Source organism: Hyperolius riggenbachi, chromosome 1 (genome assembly GCF_040937935.1).
Source record: "Hyperolius riggenbachi isolate aHypRig1 chromosome 1, aHypRig1.pri, whole genome shotgun sequence".
NCBI lineage: Eukaryota > Metazoa > Chordata > Amphibia > Anura > Hyperoliidae > Hyperolius > Hyperolius riggenbachi.
Genome location: NC_090646.1, coordinates 361329076 through 361343233, shown reverse-complemented (window position 1 = coordinate 361343233; position 14158 = coordinate 361329076). Strand labels below are relative to the sequence as shown.

The 14158-nt window shown below is 42.0% G+C and overlaps 1 protein-coding gene across 1 annotated transcript in view; it reads left to right on the top strand.

Moving 5' to 3' along the window:
• The window catches only part of ZCCHC7 (zinc finger CCHC-type containing 7), a 227553-nt gene that overhangs the window by 204987 nt on the left and 8408 nt on the right, over nucleotides 1-14158 (top strand). Inside the window, exon 7 of the mRNA XM_068234233.1 lies at nucleotides 10042-10137. Coding sequence (XP_068090334.1) covers nucleotides 10042-10137 — 96 coding nt within the window. The remainder of the gene's footprint in view (nucleotides 1-10041; nucleotides 10138-14158) is intronic.

Genomic DNA, 14158 nt, shown 5'->3' with positions numbered 1-14158 from the left:
CAGAGGGGTCATAGCACGACTTTGTTGGAAGTCGTCTGGCTTAAAGGCATGCCCACGAGAGTTGCTCGGAGTCCCTTTAAATGGTTAATATTTGGGAACAGAAGAAAAAGTGCTGTTACAGAGGACATATGACTATCAAAAGTATGTGGTAATGGGAAGTACATGTGGGTGAAACTGTAAATTTATGTTGCAAATGTATATGAATATGTTTGTACAACAACAAAGCATTACTTCCATAATCTAACAAAATAAGATTATAGGAGAGATGTATACTGTTTGGGGTTGTGCTATGTTTTATGTACTTTTTTACAATTTTTCAGCCCAAGCACTCACAACTGCACTTTTTAATCAAAGCATAGCTAAAGTCATCTTATGTAAAATGTGTTTTATCCTGCATACCTGAATGCTGCTTCCTATACAGATAAACAATAGGAGTATCTACAAATCCACATACGGTAATCATCATAATGAACATATTATTCAGTAAGCATGAAAGTCAAATGTGTAATATACCGTGATACAAGTATACAAGATATTAAAGATTTCTTGAAGGTTTGTTCTTCCTGTGAAGACGCTGCCACTTCTCCCATCACTGACAGAGCCTTTCAGCATTCATTTACATATGTTATTTACCAAAGCAGAACCCATTTAGCCACTGCCTTACTAGGGAACAAAGCCGATATGTGTATTTTACAAAAGGAGGATAAATATACATTGCTTTATGATTAGTAAGTGAATGTTGGATTGTGTAGATGTCATCGCAAGTCACCTTTGAAAAGTATACGTATATGTAATTATTCATGTTGGGATGATCTGTGTTTAATTAATAAACTTGATCATGCACAGTAATAAGCCTCGTCTTGGTAACAAACTGCAAATGTGAGGCACTTCCGATAAGGGCCAGTTGAAGGTCACAAGGGAAGCCGCCCAGAGCATCCATTTGCATATAATATTGCCAGCAGACTCAGTGTGCTGAGGCATTCTGCCCGTCTGATCTTCTGCTCTTTGTCATGGAGATTCCTGGTAGTGAAGGCCAGTTTCCCAGATAATGATTAAGTGTTTTAATAGCATTCATTCATTCTGGACTAACTACTCAAGCAGAAAAAGGGTTATGTAAAAAATCACATTTAAGAAAAAATGATTTGTAATCTTTACATCTGCAGCACTTTGAGGAGACATTAGGACTTAAATCCTTGGCGTGGTAGGCTCATACTTTATCTTCTGATATTTGCTGAGGGCATTCATGCATGAAAGGTTCCCAGCAACAAAAGCAGATGGGATGGGCTTCTTAAAGGTAATGCTATCTTCTAGGCCTGTACTTCCTATATATTTATAGTCAACTAATCTTGGGGATATTGACTAACAAAATATACATGATTTAAATACAACAAAAGGAGAGCAGAGATCTCTCCTTATGATTTTCATAGCACAGAATATTTTTCAGTTCATCCCCAGGAATGAGTTTTACAACATAAATATAGTAGTCTTTCAGCACTGACTTCTTTTCAGTCTAGAAAATGTGTATAACCAAGTCATGTATCAGCTTATTCTTCCATTGTTTCACAGAAGGGTGATATTCCTCTATAGCTGGTAGCAAGTGGGTAGCTCTTTCTTGGATGTCCATTAGGGATCTGTTATTTATCCATCCATGCTGAGATGGTCATAATCCTGAAGCTACCTTTTTCATTGGCTGCTCATGCAAAGAGATGATTATAGATTTTTTTTCACAAGATATGTATGAGAATCTTGTTTAATCAAGTTATGTCTTATTACAAAAAAGGGGGTGCATGTGTGACAGTCACAGAAGTTACACGTGGAGATATTTACAAATTAGTGAATATTTTTAATACAAATATTTTCAATTTGATAATGAAGTCAACAGTGTCAGGCTCCCTGCACACTGCATGAGAGTCCAATTCCGATTTTTAACATTACTACACGCTGCGTTTTTTTCCTCCGTTTTTCTGTAGATTGTATTCAGGGAAAATCGGAATTGCAAATTGGAAACGGAATCGGAATCACAAAGTGGATTTGCAGTGTGCAGGGAGCCTAAAACTCAGCCATGCAACCTTGCCCCTTATATGGACAAAGGCTGTGGGGGGATGCTTGAAATCTCTGTAGGCAGTGACACTTCAGCTCAGGGCCGGATATACCATAAGGCACTGTAGGCAGTGCCTCCCTCCCACCTTCCTTCCCTTTGCAGAGTCCTGGTGAGAGTGTAAATGAGAGGTTACTCACCCTGCTTTCGGAATTTTACTGACGGGATCTCCCTTCAGTCAGGGGCAGAGCAGGCTCATCCACCAGGCAACCTAGGCAGGTGCCTGGGGCCTAGTGGGTGTCAAGAGGCCCACCTGCCACCTTCTCTGACCGCTCTCTACTTCAGCTTACCAAAAGGACCACAAGGGGGCCCCAAATCTACCTTTTCTAGGACCCCATTCTATCTTAATCCATCTCTGGTTGGGGGCACCTCTAGCTACATAATACTGGAGTTATTCTAGCTACCTAATACTAGAGGGCACCTCTAGCTACTTAGTATTGAGGATACTTCTGGCTGCCTAATACTAAGGCCCCATTCACACTTGCGTTTTGCCTTGCAAACGGACCGGATCCTGACGGTTCCGATCAGGATCCGGTCCGTTTGCATCAGGCTGCCATCAGGATCCGTGGGCAAAAAATAGCGAAATTAAATAAAAAAATGTTGGGGTCAGCAGAAGGTAGAATCAGGTTCCTCCGCTGTAGGCCTCACCTCCACCACGACATTCTGCCAAAACAGCCCCAGCATGTCTGTCACTGCTGCTCCACTCCAGACATGCTTGGCCCATGTGTCCCCATCGAAATGTCCGCTTGGATACGCATAGGAAGTGGGGTAGAATGTCAGGTTTTTGTAGGCAGTGTGTTCTGTGCCTTCCGTTCCCCATTGGTTTCTGTGTTCCGGATGGTGCTGTCAGGCTCCGGTCAGGCTCCGGTCAGGATGCGTGGGCCGGAGATCCGGACCCAAAAATAGCGCATGTTGGAAGAGAGTCCGGATCCGATCCGGCTCCGGTACGTACGGAACGGACGCGTGTGAACGTCCGCATAGACATTACATTGCTATGCGGAACGTACGTTCCGTTTGTACAGTATGCGTTCCGGATCCGATCCGGAAAATCCTGATAGCGAACGCTAATGTGAACCGGGCCTAAGGGGCACCTGTAGCTACCTATGACGGGTAAGGGAAGTAAGAGAGAAACATCTGGGCCAGCCAGTACACTTGCGATGCGGTTCGGCGAGGGTTTGTAGGTCCATGGAGGGTGAAGTCTAAGTTGCTAGGACATCTATGCCTATAGGCTCCTGTGATGTAAATCCATACCTGCTTCAGCTGGTAATGGATACTTGCTATAGTTTCACTTTAGCTAAAACAATTTATAATAACTATATATATAATTAACTATAATATATATATATATTTTTAAAAAGCTACATGACAGAGCCAAATATGTTTACGTTATGTTTATTAACCACTCCCCTCCCCCGGGACGAGTAACTACGTCTTTGTAAAATGCCACAACTGCTTGCAGGGGCGTAGCTACTACGTTCCTCCAGCCGCGCGTTCCTGCCCACCCCTCAGGCTCGTTACCGCCACCGATTGGTAGCCGCTAGATGAATGAATGTTTCCATTCATTGATCTAAGTCCCCATGTGAATGACTGCAGCCATCTATTAGACGGCGCTGCCATTCATAAACCACGTCCACACATCACTTCCTCTATGCGTAGAGGAAAGTGAGTGGTGAGGACATCTTGCGGCCAAAAAGTAAAATTACATCTACTTTTTTTTTTTCCAATAAAGGACCTATTTAGAACTTATTTTTACATTTTAAAGTAACCACTGACCTCCCACACTCCCCAATAGTTACCTCAAAATATTTTTTGGGGAAAATATATATATATATATATTTTTTTTACAAATAAAAGAAAATACATGAATAGTTGCCTTAGGGACTGAACTTTTTTTAATATGTATGTCAAGAGAGTATATTATTATTACTTTATAAATTATGGGCTGAAAAAATGCACCTTTAATTCCAAATAAAATATTGGTGCCATACATTGTACTAGGGAAAATTTTTAAATGTTGCAATAACCAGGACAAATGGTCGAATAAAATGTGTGGGTTATAATTACGTTAGCATTTATTATTTTAAAACTATAATGGACAAAAACTGTGAAATGAACTTTTTCAATTTTTTCCTATTTTTCCAGTTTAAACAGTTTTAACAGAAAATAATTCTTAACAAGTACCCCCCCCCCCCCCCCCCCCCCAAGGCTTATTGGTGGTGGGGGAAAAAAGATATAGACTGTTTTGTTGTGATAAGTAGTAATAAAGTTATAGGCGAATAAATGGAAGGAGCGCTGAGAGGTGAAAATTGCTCTGGTTGGAGGTGAAGTAGTTAAATGTCTTGCCCAAATCTACAGGTACCAAAGTCCACATCAGTAGGGCTTGCCATTGAGGTGCAAATACATTTTAGAGGGATAAGAATTATGCTAATTATTATGATACATAATCATGGTTATTATTATTAAAATCTAAAATGTAAATGGACTAATCAAATCTTACACTTAAAGCATTTGCAGTAACATTTGTATAATTCAGCTTCAACTTGGCATTATTAGCCTATCTTAAGGCAAGTAGACAGTTGGAACTGATCAAAGCCTTTGTACTAAACACCTTGAGGCCTGGAACCCACTAGAGCGCTTTTTTGAGCATTTGGGAGCGCTTCAAATCGCAAGCGCTTTCCCTAAACACTCTGCCAATGTAAATAAATGTAACAATTTCCACAGTAGCGATTGCGATGAGCAAAATCGCAATCGCAGGACATGCAGCATTTTGGGAGCGTTTGCGCTTCAATGTAAAGTATTTGAAGCGCTGGCAAATAGCTCATGAATCGCTACACATAGCCATTGGTGTGTGATTTTAAATGGCTGCAAACTGTAAAAAAAAAAAAAATAAATTGAAAGGACCACTCAGAATTAAAATCGCAAATCGCTGACAAAAAGCTTACATTTTTTAAAATTACTCACAAAAGTGCCAGAAAACGCTCATGAAATTGCTTACAAAAAGCTAATTAAAAGCGCTGGCGATCGCGCTAGTGATTTGTAGTGGGTTACAGGCCTTTGACTTGTACGGGACAGGAATACAGGTAAACAAAAAGGCCTATAGACCTCCCCAGCAGCCAGAGGTAGTTTAGTACTATAAAACTACTTTAGACATCCATGGGTTATGTATAGGGAAGCACTAACACCTACAAACACACAATTTGTAAAGCAAGTTACTGTTCTTAAAGTGGGGTAGAACTCATTTTGTAAAACTCTAGTACCTATTGCTAGGTACAAGAGTAATTCACAAAGTCCTTTATATCACATCAGCGCATCAACAACTTTACATGAGTAAACCTGCACCGACACCCGTATTGTACACGACTCACCAAGTCAGCTGGGCTACCCCTACAGTAGCCTGCTCAGACCTGTGGAGCATTCACTGGGCTCCCCTCGCCACTCGATCAGTATCACTTGCTGTACTCTCTTCCTCTTGTCATGACACACCAGTGATTTACCTCAGAACAATAACAATGATCATAGGGCAATATGCCTTTAAAACTTTAAAATGTATTCAAAGAATCCACTCACATTTGGCTGCATCTTGTGACAAGCTTAGAGTTTTGCTAGCGGGCTCTCCCTATCTTCCCAGTATAACCACCCGGCCTCGTTCCTGCTATCCTCCAGTCTATCACAGCAGTGTTCCTGCGTTCATCTGCGGTACCGTCTGGGACTCCTCTTAAATTGGTGTGAGCGCTTGAATAATATAAAGGTAGAAGAGTAGTTGTTTAACATATATCACCTCCCTTTTTTTATATATATATATATATATATATATATATGTGTGTGTGTATATGTATATGTATATATATATATATATATATATATATATATATATATATATATATATATATATATATATATATATATATATATAATTTTTGTTTTCTAAACTCACCAGCAAACAAGACTGAAAATTATGAAAATCATGCAGTTCTGGGCCCTCTTCAGCTGTTTCTGCTTGTGAGCATTGGTTAGGGGTTCAAATATCTGTTTGCTGCTTTGTAGTGGCATTTTAACAGCTGCTCTCTTGTTCCAATTTATTTGTCTGGTAACCTTCCTCATTTTGCCTGTATCTCCACGAACCTGTGTGTTCTCTGATGGCTGGTTCACACTGCAAGAGCTTTTAAGCACTAGCAAAAAAATAGATAACTATTGGACGCCCCATAGACGCCCATTTAAAATATTGGGAAGCTTGAGTTGCATTTTTTTTCATAGTGGGCGGCCTCGACTATTTATCAGGCACCCGATAGCGGCTAACAGGAGCACACATTTTCTGCTTCCGGGTACATGTCTATGTACACACACTCGCCTGTTTTTGCCCAGCTTTAGTCTTTCATTTTTAATGATTGTTCTACTGTGTTTCTGTGTTTTATTTCTCAGTGATGAAAAAGTTGATCATTATGTAAAGCCACATACACCCTTTGGGACCAACTTTATTAAGGGGATTATTGATCCAGTGGGTTGGAGTTTCTTGGCAAATTGTTGGTGTATTTTCCCACAGCACAATGTTCTCATCCTCTCTCCCCCTTCTCCATACAAAAAAATAGGCTGCTCTAGTCGGCTAAATAGCATGGTCATTATGCTAATCTTATCGTCATAGTATTCACTTTTTCTAAGGGCTTGTTTCCACTGTTGCGACGCGATTTCGGCTGCATTCCGACGCTTGTAAAAACGCATGCGGATGCGTTTCCACATGCGTTTTTACCCGCGATTTCGCCTGCGATTTCGCATGGCAGGGTGCCATGCGAAATTAACCATGACACTGCCAGGGCTAAATAAAATTGAAAAAGGTGCGAAATCGCACGCGAAATCGCGGGTAAAAACGCATGTAACAAACGCATGCGTTTTTACTATTAAATACATTAGCGGCGATTCGCACGGATTCCCGACGCAGGCGAAATCGTTGGCTCTTTTGTGCGTTTTTTTCACGCTGAAAAAAACGCACCTCAACAACGCTACAGTGGAAACAGGCCCATCCACTTGCATTACATGTGCGGATCTGCATGCGTTGGACGCATGCAGATTCGCGATAGTGGAAACGAGCCCTAATTGTCCTGTCCTGGATTAAGGACACAATTTTTAAACAGTACTTGAACTTGTGTGAATCTAATGATATGGTGCTGTTCCCTTTAGATTCACATGGAAACGTAAACAATTGGTTTCTTGTGCTGAAGACACATAATCACCATAGCGCTTTGTAGCCTTCTTCAAGGACAACTGTAGGAGGCTGCCATTTTTTTTTTCCTTTTGTGCAATACCAGTTGCCTGGCTGTCCTGCTGATCCTCTGTCTCTAATACTTTTAGCCATAGACCCTGAACAAGCATGCAGCAGACCCGGAGTTTCTGACATTAATCTCGGAACTAACAAGATTAACTGCATGCTTGTTTCTAATGTTATTCAAGCGTAACTGTTGAGCATAAAATCAAAAATCAATTATTTGTTTTTTATCTGGTAAACAAGTAATAAGGATGCTAACCAGGTAATCCAAAAGTTAAAATCACTATTATTTTTCTTGTTGATAAATGATCATTCCCCAGTTTACCTGACTCTTATTTGGTACACACAAAATTTGGCACACAAAAAGGAAGTTGCAGGGCATGCTGGGTTGTCTTTTTTTGCTTCTCTATTTCCCCTCAGAATTAATGATGCCTGATTGGCTGAAGCCTCTTTCCCTCCTGTTTTCCCCTCCCACACCTCTGTTCCTCTCTGGCCAATATTTCTCATGCTGAGACAATGCACTTTCTATAGTGAAGGGCGGGCTATGCATACACAATCAGGCAGAGGAGAGTAAGGGAGGAAATTACATCAGGATTGGCTTCAAAATAGCCACAGTTAAAATGAGAAATGCTAAGAAGGATTTTCTTTTTTTTTACTGTAGAAAAATCAGTAAAATCAAAACGTGGACAGTGCAATACATATGTTATGTAAGTAGAGCAAGTATTTATCTACTTATATAAGTTTTTTTCTGAGATAGTGTGGCTGACCGCTCCTGTTTCAGACACTACTGCATCCAAATAGATCAGGCAGGCTGCCAGGCAACTGGTATTGCTTAAGAGGGAATAAATATATCAGCCTTTATATACTGGTACCTCTCGCTACAGTTGTCCTTTAAAGAAAACCCCAGGTGGGTTTTACAAATCCTAATTGCATACAGAGGCTGGGTCTGCATATAATGCCCAGCCTCTGTTGCTCTATTATCTCCCCCCAGGCCCCTCCCTGCGCTCTGCTATGCCCCCCAAAGTAAGCCACCGTGCTAGTGACACACAGCGTGTCGCTAGCAGGCTGTTTACATGTACACTGTCATTCTCCGCCGCTTCCCCACCTCCTCTATGTCGCCACTCCCCACCCGCGTCCCTTCCCTCCCCGCTGATTGGAGGGAAGAGACACAGGCGGGGAGCGGCAAAATAGAGAAGGCAGGGAGTGGCGGAGAGTGACAGTGTACATGTAAACGCTGTGTGTGGCTTGCTATATTTACCTTCCCTGGCTCCAGCGGGGGGCACTGTTGCGGCTCTCAGCATAGATATAGACGACCGTCGGGTCTGCTCTACAATGCAGGCACAGGAGATTTGCGCCTGCGCAGTAGAGTGGCCCAACAGCGATTGGCTATTTCTGCCTATCTCCGAGCGGAGAGCCGATACTGCTGCTGCGCTAGAGCCGGAAGGGTAAATATTTACATCCCCGCGTTCAGAGGGGCACAGCGAGACTGCTGTGGGACACAGGAGGACGGGGGAAGTCTCGATAGGATCCGTAGACTTTCCCCTACCGAGGTGAGGAACCCCCAGGGGAACTTTTTGTCATTGCAGGTTTTCTGTAATTACAATGTTCTCTGTTTTTGTTCTGTTTAATAATTACATAGTTTGGTTGAGAAAAAGTTATTCATAAATCAAGTCAAACCAGAAAAAAAATAATAATTAAGCATTAGGTGTATCTTTGTCTCCTGCACCCTCACATATCCCAGTTGATCCAGTGGAAGGCAAAAAACCCTAACATGGCTTGCACCATTTAACCTTTAAAGGACAACTGTACTGATAAAAATATGGAGACTGCCATATTTCTTTCTTGTTAAACAATACCAGCTGCCTGAATCCAGGTGGCAATCAAATAAAATCTCAGGATCAACTTTGCTGGGAATTAACTAGTAATTATAGCCGCGGATGTCCTTCAATGTATGTAATGCATCTAAACCTCTTTTAAATACAGATATAGAATTTGTCATAACTACTTCCTGTGGTAAAATATTTCACATTTTAACAACTCTTACTGTAAAGCACCTCTTCCTATATAGATGGCAAAACCTTTTTTCCTCCATATGCAGATCGTGTTTCCTTGTCCTTTGTACAAGCCTAGGGGCATAAAGCTCATCTGGCAAGCTTTTGTAATGCCCTCAGATGTATGTATACATGTTAATCAGGTTACACTTTAGCCATCCTTTTTTCTCAAGCTAAATAAACCCAGTTTATCCAATCTTTCTTGGTGAGTGAGACATTCCATCCCTCTGATTAATTTAGTTGCCAGTCTTTGTACCAGTTCTAATATGTTAATGTCCTTCCAAAAACTTGGTGCCCAAAACTATTCCATACTCCAGCTGTGGCCTTACAAGTGATTTAATGTTTCTGGGTTATGTAACTATGTTTCAATAAATAATGTTGCAAATCAAGCCCAAATTTGCTTTCTGGCTTAAAATTCAAGATGAACATATGTTGTTAAAAAGTATATAAATACCGTAAATATATACTTTTGCTATATTATCTTTGTACAGTTTCAGTTACACATTTGTGATTTGTAAATCATTACTTTCTCTAGTTATTTACAATTTAATTTACACGACACTGCATTTTTTTTATAAATAAAATATTGCTGAAGTGCATTTTTTTATCTTATGATTGTTTTTTCTTCATTTTAGGTAAAGCCAGGCCCCATCAAGCAATCCAGATCTGCTTCCACCCAAAAGCGTACGGTCTACTGCTGTAACTGTGGCAGGAAGGGTCATTGTGGCTATGTGAGTGTTCTTTACATCTATATCTTTTGTTTTCACAAAATTAAATTAGGGATGCTATAAAGGGACTTTTAGGTATTTTTCATAATTTTTTTTATTAGTAACATATGGAATCATCAAACAAATGTTTAGTTTTTGGAGCTTTATCTGGTGTTTTGACTGGCAAGATTTGTAAGCAGAAAAGCATCTTGTTTAACTGTAAGGCCCGGTTCACACTTGCGGTTGTCTGCCAAACGGACCGGATGACCTGACCGGATCCGGACCGGATCCGGATCGGAACCGTACGGTTCTGATCCGGATCCGATCCGGATCCGGTCAGGTTGCATCAGGTGTTCATCAGGATGCGATCCGGATCCGTTTGGCAAAAGTTAAGTACAAACCAAATAAAATGTTGGGGTCTGGGAGGTCAGCAGAAGGGGGACCTGTGGAATCAGGCCCTCTGCTGTTTAGCACTCACCTCCACCTCCGACATGCTGCCAACATCTCCAGCTCGTGTAAAGTCACTGCTGCTCCACTCCAAAATGCTTGCCCATGTGTCCCCATCCAAAATCGCCGCAACAATCTGGATAGGAAGTGGGGTAGAACATCCGGATTTTTAGCCAGTGTGTTGTGCGCTCTCCGGTTCTCATTGCTTTGTATTGGCCGGATGGTGCAGTCCGGCTCCGCCCCGGATACGGCTGCCGGAGGAGCCGAACCCAAAAATAGCGCATGTTGGAACGGACGCCGGAGTCCGGATCCGGCCCGGATCCGGTCCGGCTCCGGTCCGGCAGAACGGACGCATGTGAACGGACGCATAGGCTTTCATTGCCATGCCGTGCGTCCGTTCCGTCCGTTCTGCAAGCGGTCCGGCTCCGGCACGGCGATTCCAGACGGCCACCGCTAATGTGAACCGGGCCTAAACAGGCCATTCATCTTCTGACTTGTTTAGTGCTAATTAAAGTGGATCTCTTACACAGCACTGAAGACAAACATATAGAAATGTACCCTGTATGTATTTAGAGACTTTAACCTCTCTAATCCCCCCTCATCTGTGACTAATCACAAGTTGTAATTTGATCCCTTAGTTGTCAGCTGCCTGCCATGGCAGGGAGATAATTGGTAAACACAGGACGTTAACAATATGCTTGCTTCCATGAAAGCAGGCAGTAGACACACTGCAGATTTATTGCAGGATTTGTATCAGCTGTAACAAAGAAATGTTTTTCTTTAAAGGTTATTATGCATGTCTTTTAGAGCAGAGAGGAAGTTCTGATTTAAGGTCTGCTTTAAGCCCCCTATCCACTACTGACTTATATTTACTTTAGAGATGTACGTTGCTTCATCAGAGGATACAAAAAATGTATTTGCAACATTTAATAAAAAGAAAAAAACAACAACAATGGTTTATTTCTACTTGATAAATAATGGTTTAAACTAGGCTACCCAAGCCCGTTTAAAAAACGGGCTCTAGGTAGTGATTTAACCGCGCGTGCCCGCCTGCCTGCCCGCCCGCCCTGCTCCCTGGCCCGACCTCCCGTCCCAACGGCTGTATGTACTGTGCACATGCGCAGTACAAAAAAAGCTTCGGACAGACAGGGAAAGTGGATGACGCAGGGACAGTTAGGTTTTATTGTATAGGATGATTACACATTCCATTTGCATTGCTTCTTAATGTAAATACATATGACATACCAATTGTAATGTTAAAGTGTACCCAAAGGCACATAAGACGACCTCCCAACTTTTCTGGTTAAAATATAGAGTTTGGGATATACTCGCCATATAAGACTACCCCTCTTCCAACACACACCAAATAAAAATTTTAGTAAATCATATACTGCTGCTATGTATGAGCAGATACTGGTGCTGTACTGTATGTGGTATCCAGTATATAACGGTATATAGGCAATTGACTGGTTGGATTGGTCAGCCCTCTCTCTCCCTAAGTGGATTGGTCAGCTCTCCTTGTCTACCTGTTTATCAGAGGGTTATGGAAGGATAGATCGCGCTGGGCCCATAAAACACGCCTCTTTTGCCCTTCTGGCCCACCCTTGTATCCTATTTACCTCCTTCTCTGCCTCTCAGATCTCGCACATGTGTGCCTGTGCCGCTTCACCACAATCCTCAGCAGTGAGATCTGAGAGTTGGTAACAGGATAGGGCGTATCACCCGGCATCAATGACACTCAGCGTATAAGACGAGCCCTGACTTTTCATAAGATTTTCAAGGGTTAAAAAGTAGCTTTATACGCTAGAATATACAGTACTTATCCTCAAAAGAGGGAAGCCTCTGGATAATACAGAGACTTCCCCATCCCCCTCGCTCCCCACCGATCCAGCAAAAGGACCCTCTGAATCAATTTGATGAGGGGTTGTTGAATAGTTTCACGTGGCCACACTCCTGTTTGTGTATGAGCGTGGCCATACTGCAAAGCTGCAAGAAAGCGTTTCCCTCCATTCACGAGTGGCTCCATGCTACTGGATAGGTTTGGGTCATCATTACGCCTGTGCAGTGCAGCCATACTTGTTCATGGACGGTAGTGCACCCGTGAAGAAGGAAGAGGGTCCTGGCAACAATCGATGTGCTGCAGGAGGAACCAGTGGCTTCCTTCACAGGTTTGCTTAAAGCAAGAAAAAATGTCACTTCAGATAACATATTATATCCACCATACAGTTTACAATAAATCTGTCTCCATACATTCCACTTCCCTCCTATTCCGATTCACTGTAATAAACACACCTCAGCAAAGACCGATTGGATTTGTGTCCCCATAACACAATTGGGTTGAGTGTTCCAAAAATAATATAGTTGGGCAATGTTTCATTAAATAACACAATTAGCCAGAGTTTTCCCCCCAAAAAATCACAAGTAGTGGGTGCCCCCCACAAAATAAAAGCCCAATAAAACTAAAGCCAATGACAATTAGGCCCTTAAAGGATACCAGATACAAAAGCATCTGGTAAAAACTAAACCTGTACTGGGTAAGGGGGCATAATCAAATACTCACCATGCCTCCCATTCCCCGTGTCCCCCACCATTCTTCTTCGGTCCGTCCTGTTGTCCTGGGTGACTTGGGCAACTCCAAACCCGCATGCACGGTGCAGTATGTCCGTTCTGCTTCCCTGTGGCTGCATAGTGATGTCACAGGACAGGAGTCCGCACGCTCCTGCATTCCAGCATGAGTGGATTGGAGACGCGGGGGGAGCGAGCATGCTCCTGTGACGTCACTCAGAATGGCCACAGGGGAGCAGAATGGACATACTGCTCATGCGCGGCGCAGTTTGTCCGGGTTTGGAGTAGCTAAAGTTGCCCAGGACAATGGGATGGACCAGAGAAGAGGGACGGAGGGGAACAGGAGGTGCGGTGAGCATTTTTGAATTAAGTCCCCTACCCAGTACAGGTTTATTTTTTAGCAGATGCTTTCGCATCTTGTTTACTTAAAGTTACGTAAGTAACCAGAATGTAGACCAAGCATTATTGTTTACTGATTCTTGCATGGAATACACTATACTTACTGAGAAGGGCAAGTGTGCACCGAGCCATGACTATAAGGACACTATAGGAGTTGTGACGTGTATCAGTCTGCCCTGCAAGCTACAAGCATTAGATATTTATTTAGCTGCATGAATGCTACAAAAAAAATTAAGCTTGGTGGGCTGTAGTTTGAAGACTTCAAAACTTTAGTCATCCAAGAAAAAAGATATCCACGTAGCAAAATAATGAAAAAAATATACCAAAGTACTCACAAATAATCAATAGGTAAATGTTTATTTGACAGGGACGTGTCCCACCCATAAAAACAATTAAAAACTGATAGCCAGCAGGGCTCAGTGTCTAACAATGCCATATATATGTATATGTATATAAATGTGTGTAGAATAATTAATCATAATTGGGACACACAGGGTAGTGTATATACTAGAAAAAACACTAATGAAGTACTCGGGGGAATAGCTTACAAATACAATTTCCTAGCGGAATAGGTCCCTAATGCACTAAAACATAACTTTTATTCGTTATAATTAAAACCAAATGGTGAGCAACA